The sequence below is a fragment of the Haemaphysalis longicornis genome, unplaced genomic scaffold, assembly GCF_048455015.1.
Source record: "Haemaphysalis longicornis isolate Haplotype H1 unplaced genomic scaffold, Haemaphysalis longicornis Haplotype H1 scaffold_10, whole genome shotgun sequence".
Classification (NCBI taxonomy): Eukaryota; Metazoa; Arthropoda; class Arachnida; order Ixodida; family Ixodidae; genus Haemaphysalis; species Haemaphysalis longicornis.
Genome location: NW_027526204.1, coordinates 71,201,920 through 71,218,508, shown reverse-complemented (window position 1 = coordinate 71,218,508; position 16,589 = coordinate 71,201,920). Strand labels below are relative to the sequence as shown.

The window sequence follows — 16,589 nt, the reverse complement described above, 5'->3', positions numbered from 1 at the left end:
CTAGGATTCGAGCCCACGATCAGTATGGCCGCAACGGGAGGTGTTAAACGCTCTGCCAACTAAGCCATGAAGCCTGCACAGCCTGAGTGGCTGTACGAACGCGCCTTATGTCCTTCCCTCTAATTTCACTATTCAGATGGTGCTTCCGTCTAGGAGAGGTGAAGTGAAGTAGTGCGTCATGACGCTAATGAGCGGCGATAGTTGGCGCCTCCATAGAGCAGAGTATAGCAGCGAAAGTTGCTGTGTTTATCCGTCCGCCACCTATAGTATATGTTGAACGCCGCCGCCACGTTCCACAAGCTGAGCTCGTCGCAACGCAAGGCTCCGGCGTACACGCCACGGAGCAGGACCAATGTGGTCGCAACTTTGCCGAAGCAACCCGCCAGCAAGCACACCCACAAGACTGCTTCCGACCCGCAAATCATGCTCCTTTCACTGTAACGGACTGTGACTTCACCAAACGATTCGCTGACAACCCACTCGGTTTCGTTCGCACGGTTTGCGAGTTCCAGCGGTTTCAATCGGATTTACGCGATGTTCCGGCGAGTGCAATCCAGTGTCTAATGTTGATGCGTCTAACGGTGCCATACCGACGAAATATAAATAGCGATGTGCAAGTTCATATCGATGCACAATAAACATTCAAATGCTCTTGGGAAGGCACATTTCCCTTTCCTGTTCTACCGATTCCTATGAAAGAAGGATCAACCACATTTTTGGTAGTTGTTGTTGCTGTCGTCGCATGTAAAAATAAACGTCCACGCTCGTGGCTTTCTTGTGCTATTCGGATGACGAGCTGCAGTTCCGCGGAGTCACGGGCTTCACAAATCAGCCGCGCCGCGTCGTAAGGCACCTGGAAGCCAAACTACAAATCCCATCCGCCGTGGATTCGCCTTTGGAAGAAGCTGAAGAGCGGCGGGAGGTTGTACGACCGAGTCTAGAGGAATTCGAAAAAGCAAGAAAGAAAATAAAAAGCGGAGAGATGGCGGGCGTGGTATGTATGTAGAGGAGGTACATACAACGTGCCGGACACACATACCATGTGCGCATAATTGTGTCCTGTAAGGATACCTGCACACATACCATGAGTGAAGGAGGCCGTGCGCACTGTGATATGAGCAGGATAGAGAATAAAGGGCATACTTATGGTATTTGATGATCGCAGGGTCTAACGCGCCGAAGCTATACAACTGCGCTATTAGGTGCGCCGTGAGGGCTCCGGGTTAATTGTGACCATCTGGATATATTTAACGCGCGCCGCAGGCCCGGTTCAGACTGTTGGTGCAACTGTCGTACTAACTTTTAGAAATGACGTCATTTCACGTCTCAGCCGGCCGAACTGCGCGACACGCCGTTTTTTTTACGTCCATAGATCACGATATGGCTTTTGCGTCGGTAGTCTGAACATAGCCTTAGGCGCGCCGTAGTGGAGGACTCCGGGTTAATTGTGACCACCTGGAGATCTTTAACACGCGCCGAAATCTCGACACACGGGCGTTTTCGCGTTTCGCCTCCATCACAAAATCCGCCACCTTGGCCGGGATCAAACCGGCGTCCTTTGGACTCTGCAGCACAACGCTTTAGCGAATAAGCCACCATGGCGGATACACACTGTATTTGTACAAGAGTTCTTGCAGAACACGTACAACGTGTACACGTGGTATGTGTCCTGTACGGCCTCCTGCGCACACACCACGTGTACAGGAATCCGCGCACACAGAGGTAGAACCAGTAACTGACGAGGAGACTACGGGAAAAAATGGGTCGGGTGGTGGTTGCTCACCGCAGCCATGAGCGTGAGTATGTAGTGCTTGAGGTTCTTGCCGTGGTACCGGGCCATCTTGCTGTCGGCCGCCACCAGCACCTCCACGTGCTGTTCCAGCGAGTACGAGCGCCGCCGCCGACGGTGGCCCGCGTAGTGCGTCCGCCGCCTGCTGCCGTCGTCGCGCCACCGGGCTGCGAGAGAAGGGGCAAAGTGGACGCGGTTAATCGTCGAACTCACACCCAGGTCTACACGACAATAGGAAGCAACAGAAACGTTGATGCCAGGGCAGCATACGAAGCCAAGCATTTACGTATGAGGACGTGCTGCGTGTTATGCCATCTGGCGAATAAAAAGATGCCAGCCAGGCTTGTAGTTCTGACCGCAAGACACATCGCGTTTTGGGGTGGATCATTCCTGAATGACAGTGCGTCTTGGCAAGCGTGCACTAAGCTTTCTTGCAATCGAAAATGTAGCCCCAAGGGGGTCACCTGTGCCGTTGGACGTAAATCCAACAAAGACGTACACTATTCCTGCAGTTCGAATGTCTACAAGGGCGTAGCGGAGGTCAACGTGACCACCAGCCAATTTCGTGCAAATTAAAGCTATAGGCAGTGAAAACCGCTGACTACAAAATACACTGCAAGGCAAGTGGCATTTTTACCTGTTCTAATGTTTCATCTTCCACAAACTTTCAATTTTAGAAACATCCAAAGTTCCAACGTTAAAAGCTGCTTATATGCATGATTCTAGTGAAAGAACGTCGTGCCGCGGGGTCATTCCTAAAGACTGTCTTTATCACTTGACAATCAGAAAGCCCGTATGCCCTTTCCTTTGTCGGTTGCCAACATTGTGCAAACTGCAGCCATACATTAAATTTGGACCAATTAAGTCGGACAAGCAAGACTCACGCACCTAACATCATCAAGTGCAGCCGAGTTGAAGGCAAGAAATGCCCGGCCTACGCCTGTTTTCTTTGCTGACGACACCAATGGGCGTTACTGGCGTGACTATTAATCAACTGGCCTACCAACCGTCTGATCATCATCACTGGAACGCACGATCATCTTACCACGCGCGTTTGGCCCAAATTCGGACCCCGCGCGAGCTGCCAACCGGGGCTTCGAAGCAAGCCTAACAAGGTATCCCGCTGCTTCTGCCGGTCGTCCGACTTTTCTACCAGGCCGCCGTGCTAGGGACTAAATTTGCGTTGGCACACGCCAGCACTACAGCCCAGCTGTACACCGAGTTACCCGAAGGTAAGGCTCGTGCGTTTCTCGTCGGTTATGGCAACCTACATGGAGCCGCCTTTCATATCAGTGTTGATTGATTGTAGGGATTAACGCGCCGACGCAACGCAGGCGATGAGTCGCGCCGTAGTGGAGGGCTCCGGATTAATTTTGACCACCCGGAGATCTTTAACGTGCGCCGAAATCTTGTACACACGGGCGTTTTTGCTTTTCGCCTCCATCAGAACCGTTCATAGCAGTATTTTTTACAATGTTATTGAACCCCTTCTTCAGATTTTCGTTCAGCAGACATGTACCCGGTTGTTTAATGTACATGCCGCTTCTTATCAAGTTGAATGTAAAGCGGGATCCTTGTGCATCGGGACATTTAACCTAACCTAACCCAACCCAACCTAACTTACCCTAACCCAACCCAACCAAACCTAACCCAACCCAATCTTACTTACCCTAACCCAACCCAACCCAACCCAACCTAACTTACCCTAACCGAACCTAACTTACCCTACCCCAACGGAACCAAAATTAACCGAACCCAATCTATCCTTACGTAACATAACTAGCATACGTCGTACATATCCTCTCTCGGCAGATATCCCAGTGTGCCTAGAATGGCATCGAATTGCGTACAGCCGACGAGTTTAGTTCTGAAAGCGCCATCAAGGATATTGGGGGACATCGCCCGTGTATTTGAGGCGTCGAACTTCCGGTGAAGATAATGTGTTTCAGCTCTGAAAACTCACGGCAGGTTGACAGTTTACTGTGCGTTCGTATTTAGAGCGGGGACTGCGTCGAGCAGATGTGTCTGTGTTTTTTTTTTCTCGGGGTGCAATTGTGTGCACATTCGCTTTGCCCTCTCGGAGTGAATGCCAAGCTATCGCTCTACAAATTTGGCTTAACATCGTTCGACCAGGACGAAAAGCTTTGCAGTCTGTGCTTAACGGCTACGAGCGAGCGAGGCTAAGCTGTTTGCAATTTTTAAAATCGAATAGTCTGAAAAACTTTGCCACCCCTTCCTAAAGAGAGTTGAGAGAAGCGCGAAAGCTTTCTGACACCGAAACTGCGCCAAAAGTGCGTGAAAACCTTCGCTGAAAATGCGTTTAATCGATCGTCAATCCTTCGAAGATCCAAGTCCCGAACGAAGAACGAATCCATGCGACGATTTTTCGCGCTCTAAGTAAGCGCATCTTTGAACGATTTAAATGTATAAATACATACCGATGCATGATTCATGAGCTAAAGGTAAACCCCTTCTTCATGATCAATGCGTCTGTTGTCTTATCTGGAACAGTTCCTTGTTCGAGATTTTAAAGAAACCGTTTTGACACAGTAGAATCCCGGTTAACTCATGCACGCACCACGCGTGCACGGGGATCTTGTCAGACCTTTCAGGTCGACCAACCGGTCTATGTGTAAATGCAATAGTTTTTTGACAGGACGCCATCGATACCACTAACAAAGCTTTCGCTTTAATAATGGCTGACCCAGCAGCGAGATGCAACTGGCGCCCGTCGGATCCTCAGCCAGGGCGGGGAAGCACGGTGGGGAGAAGGCGAAGCCGCAACAACCGCAGGGACAGGCGCCGCTCGCGCCTGTCTCTGCGCCGCTGGCGCCTGTCCCTGCGCCGCTGGCGCCTGTCCCTGGCGCTGGCCGGAAGAAGCGCGCGGCGTCCAGAGACTCGAGCGACAGCAGCTCGTCGACCTCAGCGTCGGAGGTCGACGCGGCCACTTTCGGCACCAGAAGCACGACCAGTAGCTCCACCACAGTGAGCACCACCACAAGCACGAAGGCCATCAGCAAACGGCACAAGAAGGACCGCAAGAAGGCTCGTCGCAAGGGAACCCGCGGAAAGAAGGAACAGCCCGGCTTCGGGCACGCGAACGCCGGCTTCCGCAAGGGGTCGTCGTCGTCGGCCGGCACGGAATCCGACGAGGACAGGTATGCCAACACCTATCCGCGTTGTCCGACCTTACAGCAAGTCTATTCGACATCGAATGTGGAGAAAGCGGTCAATGAATTTCCACTGACGTGGAACGCGGGCTCTCGTATTAGCGGCGCTCAATACTGTTCCATTTATAGGGCTAAATTCTAGGGCCCGGTGTGAAGAACTAGAACTAGAAGCCCAATAACTCGATGGGGTATGATACGCCGGAAAACTCGGTGGCAAAAAAAAAAGCAGTTGGAAGTTAATGATTGGCCCTCATCCTCCAGTGTACGATAATCAATCAATGTTTATTAGTGTCTCCAAGAACAGCCGTTGGGCCTTTGTGTTGGCGCACGAGAAAGAACAAAAAAAAACAAAAACAAAGGAAGCAGGCGACGCAAGATGGGCACATTTTACACGATAAAAGAAAATAGCATTGGTTACACTGAACGAAACTTACACGCTTTATACAAAATATAGTGCCTATAGAATAGGGCAATGCGCGCGAACGGTTATTGACACATCTACACAGACCGGCAAGAGAAATACGCAGATATAATAATGTACGCCGTACATAAACGGAGTGATCTAAGATGGCAACCACTTGAGATAAACAGCATAAAAGGAGTGTGTACATGGAAGCGTACTAGAAAATAAAAAAAAATAAAGAAGGAAAAACGTTTATGTTGCTCGCGCTTCACGAAGAATGCAATAATGAAAAAGCGTACAGTTATGGAATGACAAGCTCACGGACATGGCTTGCGAAAGAGAGTCGGGGAATTAGTAAATATATTTAAACATTTACAGTAATAATATTAAAATAAAACTATAGTTATTATAAAACTCTATAAAGTTAATAATAATAAAACTATAGGACTTAGCAGCGTTAGGACGATCTCTCAACACTTCCATCGCGACGCCCCCATGGACGTACGCCAGGGATTCGAGTGGGGAATTTGCTCCGATTATGATGACGATGAGTAAAATGATGATGATTATGATGATGATGATGATGATGATGCCCGAAAAATACTGCAGGGGCTGAAGGTTTTTTTAGCTTGTAATGTGAGAAAGCGTGAGCGCCACTTCTCACCATCGAAGTTATGCCATCGAATGTCGCTTTCTGTGTTTCTATACCCTCGAGTACAAACTACACACCTTAGGCGAGCTTGCGCCATCTAGTGAATCGCCAGCGAGGCAGCCGCCAAGCACATGCGCAGCGCCATCTAGGAAACCGCCCGTCAAGCAGAATTTTGCCGACGGGTTCAGGCCACGCGATTTGGTCACGCGGCCCTCGCCAACTGAACCAAGTAATGCTAATCATGAGACGTCCGCTGCGAGCTGAAACCTCAGCCCTGCCACTTTGTCTTGCCTCCTCTGAAGCTTCGCTCTTGTTTACACGGCGTTCGCGTCGGGTCTCTACGGCTATGATTGAGATAAGTCTCACTAGCATATCACGCTACTTGTCGTCGTTTATTAATTTTGCACCAATATCGCATCGCCCCATTCTTCTTGCGTGCAAAGAAGTGCGGCTGACGGGCATTAAATGCCGCGACATTGGTAGTTCCGAAACGCGGCTATCGGTGAAAGCGTAGAATTTTGAGCTTGGGGGAAATCTTTCCCGCCGTGAGCCGCGTTAGGAATTCGCCACCGTTCGATGGTCGAAAAGTAATATAAACCGTTTCAGGGATTATCGCATACTTGCAATGGCTCGCGCTTGCGAATCTTCACGAAGGGTCTTCCTTATGCGCACCCTGACATATTTTCCTCATTTTTCTTTTCGCGCAAGCAACCTCAAGCTCTGGGTGTTTCCGGCAACGGCCATCGTTCTGACGATCCTCGTTGCCGGAGCCATCACCCTGATGTTGGAACCGGTCGACAACAGCAGCAGCAGTAGCAGCGTCTTCCTGTTCAAGAGCGTAGCGCCCAAGAAAGCGGAGGACGACTGCCCCTGCAGAAACGGAAAGAACAACACGACCCCCGGAAACGGGACAACTTCCGGCCCCGGAAGTAGCGACGCGATGCCGGAACGACCTCGCCTTCCCGAAGCGTCCACACCCCTGGCGCCAAAGCCGGAGCGGGACACAACCACGAAAGCGGTCGACGGCAAGGCGGCCGGAAGCCCGGAGGACGCACAGCGGCGTTCTGGCGTCGAAGGTGACAACAGCGCGGGCGCCAGGCTACCGCGAGGGCGCAGTGGCCCGAAAACGCGGAGCTTCGGCAGCTACAGGATTGAAAAGGGGAAGAGGAAGTTAGGAGCCAAAAAGGCCGCCCGGACGCAGGGTCCAGAAGCTCCGTTGGGGTCCGGGACGCCGACTACGTTCGTGGTTGGAACAGTGACCACGCCGGAGGTCAATGCAAGTCGGCCGGTGTCGGCAGCTGAGTCGCAGCCGAATACAACAGAGACGGGTACGTCAAAGGCGAGCACGGGGGAGGGGCGCCCGAAAACGGCTGCCGAAGCCCAACCTGGGGCCACGACGGGCGATGGGCAAGAGGATTCGCTCGATGAGGACGACACAGAGCGGCCTTCGGTCGAGGCCGGGGATGAAGGGCGACTCGGCGAAGCGCCAACCTCTGGTGGCGAGCCAAACGCCACGCAAACGGACTCACGACGGGACGCATAGCGGCGCGCGCCCGCGATTCGTTCGACGTTGCGCGTCTAGCGGGACACCTGCGACGACTCGGAGAGAGAGGGGGGTGCAACGCGGGCGAACGATGGTTGCCAGATGAAACAGCGGGGTGGACTGTGTTTGCTGCGCTCTGTATCGCCGTCGTGAAATACAACTTTCTTTCTTAATTGCGATGTTCTCGTACAGTCTCCTTTAGTTAACAGACTAGAACCAAGGGTAGCGCCGAGGAACTATGCAAAACGCACGGGAAGCGCCAGCCCGATAAACCTCTATCTATGCCTCGACAAGCGTGAGGAATTAATATCCAAGCAAGCGATCGAGAAAGAGGGGGGAGAGAGAGAAAACGTAAATACTTTGGATTTCTAGGGCTAATTCTGCATGGGTGTCCGGCGTCCGAAGGAGCCTGGGTAGAAAGGAAGCCAAGTCATCTCGGTCGCGAAGTCCCTGATGACGTAACTCACTATTGTTGCATCCCTTATGACGTCTATGCTGGTAGTGGTCTGGACTTTCAGTGCAACGGAGGAGCTGTAAATGGTATACATAACTAACGGAATACTGCAGGTGCAGACAGACTTCAGGGAGCAGCGGGGACTCGTGGACATTCCCGTAGACCGATACGATGAGGCAATCTTGGCAGGGGCTGGGCATCTCGGCAAGAGTTCCCACAGGCCAAGTAGACCTGTAGCCTTGGAATTACCACAAAGGCATTCAGTTTATTGACTGACAAAACCCGAAGTCAATGGGTTATTATTTAACGGGGAATAATAGTCAAACCCTAGCCACCCTGAAAATTAGTGACGGTGTGAATTTGAGGGTTGCTGCTACAAGTGGGGGCGTAGGAGAAACGAGACTCGAGCGTTTTTTTAGGACTCTACTTTGAGGTTACACAATGACCGCACCCGACGCGAAGACGAGAAAGTGTGAGACAATTGTGAGCCAGTTCCGGTTGACCATGGACGAACAAGAACTGATGATTGCGGCGATCTGGCTGCAGAACACATTATAAATGCACCCATGCTAAAACGCCTGCTACTAGTATAGCAAAGCGGTTTGCCCTGGCTAGATAGCTGCCCACATTATTCAAACTTGGCGCCCACAGTCTCAACAGAACAAAGACTGTGACGGTTAACCAGAGTATTTGGACGATAACGTCGAGCCACAGAGCCACCAGCTGTTCCGTTATTCCAAGAAAAAGCCGTAATAAAATGAAGGTAGCTCAAACCTGTCAGTCAGCCTCTCTCACTTATAGGAGCCTAAATTCAGCGGTGGCAATAACAAAATTTCGATGCAGAATTGCCCTTTAAATTTTTTATCCACACAAATCTAGTCAGACTTTATCTCCTCAATGTTTTTTTCGGCGAGACTGCGGAAACTATAGAACACTTTCTTTTGAATTGATGCAGGTTTTCGTCGATGTGACGCAGGCACCTTGAATACACGTTTAATCGGCTTAACCTCCCGTTATCTTCCACCGTTGTTCTTTCCCTGGGTGCTTTGGTCCTAGGAGTTTACCACAGAGATGTTGTTCTCGCCTTTCACTCCTTTGTTGCGGCGACAGGCCGGCTGCCCTGCTAGACTGCTATTTCTGCATTAGTTATTTTTTCCCTGATTATTCTGCTACATCCCAAGATTTCCTTTTTGTCTCAATCTTTTCTTTTCTTTATCATTTTTTTCTCTAAAATAAAACGGGTCACAACCTAATCATTACAGGCTGCCTCACGGCCAATGCCCCGCGTGGCTATGCGCCCTGATTCAAGGGTCGAGCCAACCAACCAACCAACCAACCAACCAGTCAACCGTTGGGTGCGATGACAGGGTGGCCGAAAGCACAGCTGACATAAAGCGCCGCCCAGACGCTGAAGATGGCGAAAACTTGAACGCCATGCTAAGGCGAGGGCACAGCAACTCGAAAACGCGTAGGTGACGCAAAGGCTCGACAAAGGTGGCGTAAAACAGGGAACTATATCATTTAATGACAGAAAGGCGTTTATGCCTACGTCAATATTTGCTTAAAGGAACGTCAGAGAAATGTCCATGACGCCGTTGATCAATACAAATATCCGACCCGAATAAACCACCCTCTGCTGCTGGGTCGCAGCAAAACAAAAAAAAAAGCATTACCGGCACGCCGGAAGAGAAAATAAAGGATGCCGCGTGGTCGTCATGCCACTATCATCGTCATCGTCCCCTCCTGCCTCAGTCCGATCGCCCTCTTCACCGTCGTCGGATCGGCAGGCTCTGAGCGAGGGATTCCACAGGGTCCAGTCTGAGCGGAGCTCCCAGTCTGAGCTCCCACTGAGCTGAGGGTCCAGACTGAGCTGAGTTTCTGCCAACGCGCGGCGCCGCAATGTCCATCCCGATGGTAGGAGCGTACCCGGGGCCTTTCGACAGGTCGCACTACTCGGACTCCCTCAGCGTCGACAGCAACACCACTAGGCAACTCTTGACGGCGAAGGGGCGGCCGCCAAGGATTGAGGTCCGGCCGCAAGCGCAGCGTCCACTGGCTGCCCTGCCAGAAAGCCAGCCGGCGCCCAGCTATGCCCTTCAGCAGCAGGACCCTCAAGCGTGGTCCCACTGGAGCGATGCCTACCTGGAGAGACACTCGCTCCCCCAGGAGCCCCCGCCGGTACGTTCTTATCCACGCCTATTGCGGACGCCGAGCCCGAGCCATCAGTTGCGCGTGGTTGAAACCGAATAACAGGGAATATGCGCCGCAACAGTTGCTGGCCCAGCGACCCTAAATACCGTAAGCCCCGTGATTAAGAGGAAAGTCCTATCGGATGAAATATCAGCTCCAGAGGGCTGAACAACCTTGGAAATCTTCTCGATGCACGTATCATCCAGCCATTAACCATGCTGGACAAGCTGCATATTATTCTCCTGGTGGTCCGAACGAGGCGTACATTCTGTCGCAAATCACCTCTGTAATGATTACAAAATTGCGTATGCTGATATTGCGTGTATACATTCCACCACAAAGTATTCCGTCTCCTCCCGCCCAACGCATCGGAAACTCGGAGAGAAGTTCAGTTTGGGTATACAGGGTTTATGACACGCGATGTTCGTGCCCATCCAACAATGAAGGAAGCTCACGCTAATGCGTAAGCCTTGAAGGTAGCGCAGCTGTACGCAGCAACAGTAGCGTTTTAGATGCGACGGCATCTCATTCACTCGCCTTGTCCCTCCATACGGCGTTGTCGTTGCCCGTCCACACCCCTCCCCCATTCTCCTCGCCGCGCGAGCTGCGCTCTCCGCCGCTCACCCCCTCTCCTCTCAGATAGCGAACACTCTCTCGCGAGGAGCATATGATTGGATTCGATTGGATTGGCTTGGCTTGGATTGGATTGGATTGGATCGGATTGGATTAAAGTGGATTGTGTTGCGTCATAGCCGCGCCACGTTGCGTCATAGCCGCGGCAGTGGGTTCACGGCACGTTTCACGCGATGGGAGAATCAACCTAACGGAAACAACAACGGAACCCCCTATGCGTCGCATCTACACAGGGGTTCCCGAGAGGGGAGGTGGGAGTAATTTTTCCTCTTTTTCGCCTCACTGAGTTGTTTAAGCCTCGCCGCTGTACGAGGGACCACAGCTTCCTCTATTCTTCCTCTGTTCGTCTTCCTCTATTGCACACGGTTCTGTGCCGCACGTGGCCTCGTGGTCTTTCTTCGCGGCGCGCGCTTATCGCTGCGGCGGTGTCCTTTTCGCCTTCCTCCGCTACGTGCCGCGCACGGGTCCCGCGCACGTCTCCTTTCCCTCTTCGCCTATCTCTCCCTGTTATCGGGCCGCTGCTCCGTGCCGGGCGCTTGCGGAAGGGGGTGTGGTTTGACCTCTAGTGCTCAAGGGCAAAACTGGTCACCCCGCGAAGACTGCCCGATGCAGCGTCGTGTAGCTTGCGCTACAGAAAATGACATTTACAAAAATAAATTCCGCGTCTTCAGTGTACGTTCTGGTTTACGTAAAGGGAACAGTACGCATCCCTAGCTTTCTGACATGTCTTCAGTAGTCTGTACGATAACACGAAACAGGTGACCCGAAACTGATCCCCGTGTTCTCTCAGCCGTATGCCCCGATGAACTACGAGCCACCGCCGCCACCACCTCCAGTGGAGCCGCCGGTGACCGAGCTGAGCAGCCTGACGCCGGCGATGTTTAACTGGTAAGACGAAATTTTGACGTACTCCACTCCTCTGGATGTGCAGATACGACAGACGCAACTTTTGGCGAGTTATAAAGGCTAGAATTCAGGCCTAACGAAGGCGTGACAGATCGCGTGAAGCCCGTTCTACGTGGTTCGAATATCGCCTGCGATTTAGCATGTGCGGTGTCGCTCGTGCGGCAAAACATTTTTTTTTAACACGAAAAGTGTTTGAAGCCCAGGTACATCAAGATCTCACCGGCGTCATATCCATCACGGAAATGACATCGCCAGAAAAAGTTCCATTGACGCGGCTCCGCCCGGATTCGAGCCACGAAATCTCTTGCCGCCACGGGAGGTACACAGCGCTATGCCCACTGCGCTATGAATTCAAGCGCAGGTAGGCCTACGAACGCGTCTTATACTATCTTTCCCAGTACCTTATTCATTCAGATGGTGCTGTCGTCTAGGAGAGGCGAAGTAGTTCATTATGACGCTAATGAACGCCGACAGTTGGCGCCTCTATGCCAGCGTCTTCGTGTACGCGGGACGCGGGTAAATTGAGGGACCCTCCGCCCCCTACTGCTTTCGGTTTCGGTTTCGGTTCGGTTTCGTTCGCACGGTTTTCAAGGGGCTGTGGTTTCAATCGGATTTACGCAATGCTCCGGTGCGTGTAATCTAGTGTCCAATGTTGATGCGTCTAACGGTGCCATACCGATGAAATATAAATAGCGATGTGCGAGTTCACATACATGCACAATAAACATTCAACTGCTCCCGAGAAGGCACATTTCACTTTCGTGTTGTACCGATTCCTATGAAACAGGGATCAACCACATTTTTTTAATCCTATTTTCATTGTTGTGACAGATTGCCAAACGCCAAGCGGCGTTCAGAGGAGACGTTCGACTGTTCCAAACATTTGGCTAATGGCCGCAGCGACAACAATAGATCGCTCTGCCTCACGAGCGGCGGTGCACATGCGAATTCGCACGCAAATATCGGACCTTATTCGCGCAATTCCAACTTCGCGAAAGGCCAACTGGGGCAAAGAGCGCCAAAACAGAGGTTATGTATGAGAGATGAAGATCCGAATACTAAAATCACTGGACAAGAAAGTAAAATCAGTAAAAGACAATAAGCATGGCTGGTGTAGAAGGCCAGGTTGTGATCATGCGTGGTATGAGATTAGGTACAAAAACTTTACTTCTGCTAAAACACGCTTGACAAGAAACGTGGAATCGTCGGAGAGGAAAAACGCTGTGTGTACTGGGATGTGCAGTAGGTATAGTTGTGAGAAGTGTTTCTTTCGTGTTGGGTGAAGTGCCTCGCTTTGAATGAGTGTGTGAACTATGGATAAGGCCTCTCCGCATCTGCTATATGTGCGCGCCAGCCACGGAGAACTCCGATAGTGGAGAAGCTGGCGCCTAATTAAGTGCGGTCGCTCTGCCTGTCGAAGCATTTGGGGCCGAAAGGCGAAGCAACAAAAGCGAAGAAAGAGCCACAAACAAGATGCAGCACGAACGTTTTTGATAAGCATCGCCAGGTAAAAGCATGATGCTCTCGCGTTCAAAGCACGTAATCAGATCAAAGCATCCGAAGAATTTCATGCGTGAGTTTCTCGGCGTCTCCCATTTTCACTGGAGTAGTTTTCAGCAAAAAAGCATTTCTACCATTACAAATATAGTGAACACGAAGTACAAGGTCACGGTGCGACGATACTTGGAACACTAAAATTTTTTCGTGAGCGAACCGCCGCTCTGTTCGCGCTCAAACTTCGCACGAAGGTCGCATTGTGTGGTCTATTTTGTTTGACACCGAGAACAACGACGGTACATACTCGTTTATTGTGAAAATAAATAAAACCTATTTTCGCGTATGGGAAAATGGCGACCGATTTGGACGTGCGAGTCAGCGCAAGCTGATCTAGGAACGACGGCGCCACCTGGGGTATGCAGAGCGAAACGCATGTTTGGGATTCACGGTAGGCACGGTAGGAAGGATCCAAATGGTGTAGCAGACGATCAGAAAATGTGAAAGTGGGTGAGGAAACAAATTATTGACAAAGATGCATACGGCGTGTGAATATTTTATTATGATTGGTATAAGCTGTTAAGCGAGTGTTTGTGATAATCGCAAACTGGGGACGAAAGAGATTTTCTGATCGTCTGCTACACCATTTGGCACCTTGGATATACAAGGAGGCGAGCAGTGTCCTCCTCTTTCTACCCCAAAGTTGCTCGGCAGGAGCAGAATTCGAGAAACTGCGGTCTTCAAGAGCGGACTTTAAGAGTGAAGAACTGCGGTCTTCAAGAGCATAATGCCGTTCTTTTCTGCCAAGTAATTTCTCTCTGCTTCAGTGACATGTCGTGGGCTCGCAGGAGTGACAGGCGGCTCCTTTCCGTGGCCGCCGTCAGCGCCATACTGCTGCTGGCCGTAGTGGTGACGATGGCGCTTTACGTCGGATCCGGGGGCGCGGACACCAGAGCGCCGCAGAAGCGGGCGGCGACCGTCACCTCCTCGCCCGCCGGAGGTGGGGCCGGCAACGGGATGCGCACCCCCGGTGTCAGTGGCGTAAGCCGTGCCGCCGCCTCAACGCGCACGTCCAAGCCTCACGGGCGCGCCTCTCAGCCGAATCCGGCCGCTTTGAACAAGCACGCTGGAAAGAAGGCTGCTAAGAGGAGGCGTGGAACAACGCGGCGGCGGAATAGCGGCAGTAAGCAGAGCCACGGTTCTAATATCTGCTTTCCCGGGAGTTGTAAATTTTTTCCTAACGTGCATGACCTTCTTTCTGTGCCTAAAAGTGAAATCAACGTATTTATAGACGCCATTTTTGCGGCAGCAACAAGTTGTTTCCCCGCTACACGCCCCCTCCTATCCCAACAGCATCTGGCGAGATGTGCGAACAAGAGCGTGCGAGCTTGCGCTGCTGTGTTTGAAAGAAAAGCAATGAAAGATCCATTGGTGAATCTTTACGAATGCGTGAGCATCACATCTCACGCCCCCTCGAACTTAAGGCTGAGCCCAGTGCACTCGCCTCAACACGGCGTTTCTCGCACGCACCTTGCGCACCGTGCCAACCGTTCTATGCGTTCTAATTAACCCTATCAGTTGTCGCGTTTGCTCGCTTTAGCAGCGGCGTTGGCAGACTGTCGCTACCCTTTTGGTAGCGTGAGCTACACGGGCCGAGGTTGAGCCGTTTCGCGTGGCTCCTGGAGAGCCGTGCTGCGCATGAGCGAGGAGCAGTGACGTCACACGGCGCACAGAACGTTGCTCGCTGCCCATCGTCTCTCACACACCCCACGCGCCCAGCGTCTTCGGCGACCTCTGTTCCGTACGTGGTGGCCCGGTCCACTTGATGATGTCATGCGAGGGGTGGCCGGGTGTGGAACCGATGGCTCGTGCGTCGCAGCTACACCGGCGTGCGCCTGTGGAACCAGCTTAGCTCGGGGGCGATTGGTGACGCTGCGCCGGAGCCGCTTGATAAATATACATGTGCCACATAATGCCTACACCGTGTGTGTGTCATTGAAGCAGCAGTAAGCATGATAATCAAGCTAATCCTAGGCAACCAGGAAAGCTAAGAACAACCAGCTGAACCTTATAGCTCACGCTACGTATATCCTGGCATAGCCGAGCTAAGCCACCGCTAAGTTTTCCCACAAGTATCGGAATTTCCACCATTTAGTGTAAATGGTAGACGGCAGGGGTCATCGCGCGTGAACATCTAGTTTCTACCCCCCGAACTGCCTTCCCTGTCGTTTACGTCCACCCAGAGGCCACGCGGAGGGCGCTTCCGGCGCCGTCGACACGAGGAAAAGGAACCGGGAAGAGGTCGAACCGCGAGGTCCCCGCCAACCCCGCGCTCTTCGACGTCAGGACTTCCTCGAGACTGCAACGGCAGACGTCCCCGGAGGCGACCTCCGCACCTGAACCGGGCGCGGCTGAGGTCACCTGGAACGCCTCGTCGCTTGCGACGGACGGAAACGGGATGGGCAGCCAAGACAAAAACAGCAGCAAAGGTAAGGCGGCTTTGCGAACCACCATCATCGTCGTAGTAATGGCCACCGCTCTGAATACTGATATTCTAATACAAAATGGCTCGCTGAATGGTATTCAAGCGCACTGTGACCACTATGTGGTCATAAAGTTGGTGTTTTCACTTTGGTTCCGTGTGTTTCGGTGAAACCATTTTACAAGGAAGCAAAGCTCGTAAGACGGGTTTTTTCCATAAGCGTTGGTGTAGTGCAGAGAAGCCCACACTAGAAGCCTAGTGTATGAGACAGAAGGTCACTAATACAAAATGGTTCGCTGAATGGTATTCAAACGCACTGTGACCACTACGTGGTCATAAAGTTGGTGTTTTCACTTTGGCTCCGTGTGTTTTGGTGAAACCATTTTACAAGGAAGCAAAGCTCGTAAGACAGGTTTTTCCAATAAGCGTTGGTGTAGTGCAGAGAAGCCCACACTAGAAGCCTAGTGTATGAGAGAGAGAAGCTCACTAATCCGTGGAGGGAAATGGCTGGTTAAGCCTAAGAAAATGAGCCTCCGCACGATACTACGCATGCGCCATTTTTTTTTGTGCGATTCTGCACTTATCCCAGCACATCCCTTTCTGTATAAACTGCCTGGCAGAAAACAAACATTTTTTGCAGAAAACAAACACTTTCACTGGTAGTGATGCGCCTTCTGTGCGTAGCCTTCTCCGTAGTGCTCTATTATCCGTCATCATCGCCTCCTCTACCATCATCATAATCGTCATAATGTGCGTGTTTACTCCAAGACGAAAGACGAGGGCCTCTATCATGTCCGTCCAGCCATTTCTCTCTGGTAGTGCCCCATTCAATTCCAAGCCAATCACCATCCAATCCAATCCAATCAGTATCAT

The 16,589-nt window shown here is 51.7% G+C and overlaps 1 protein-coding gene across 3 annotated transcripts in view; it reads right to left on the bottom strand.

Moving 5' to 3' along the window:
* The window catches only part of Adamts-a (ADAM metallopeptidase with thrombospondin type 1 motif A), a 379,948-nt gene that overhangs the window by 67,714 nt on the left and 295,645 nt on the right, over nt 1-16,589 (bottom strand). For all 3 annotated transcript variants that reach the window (XM_077689813.1, XM_077689812.1, XM_077689814.1), the window contains exon 4: nt 1,784-1,956. In XM_077689813.1, the coding sequence (XP_077545939.1) occupies nt 1,784-1,956 (173 nt within the window). The remainder of the gene's footprint in view (nt 1-1,783; nt 1,957-16,589) is intronic.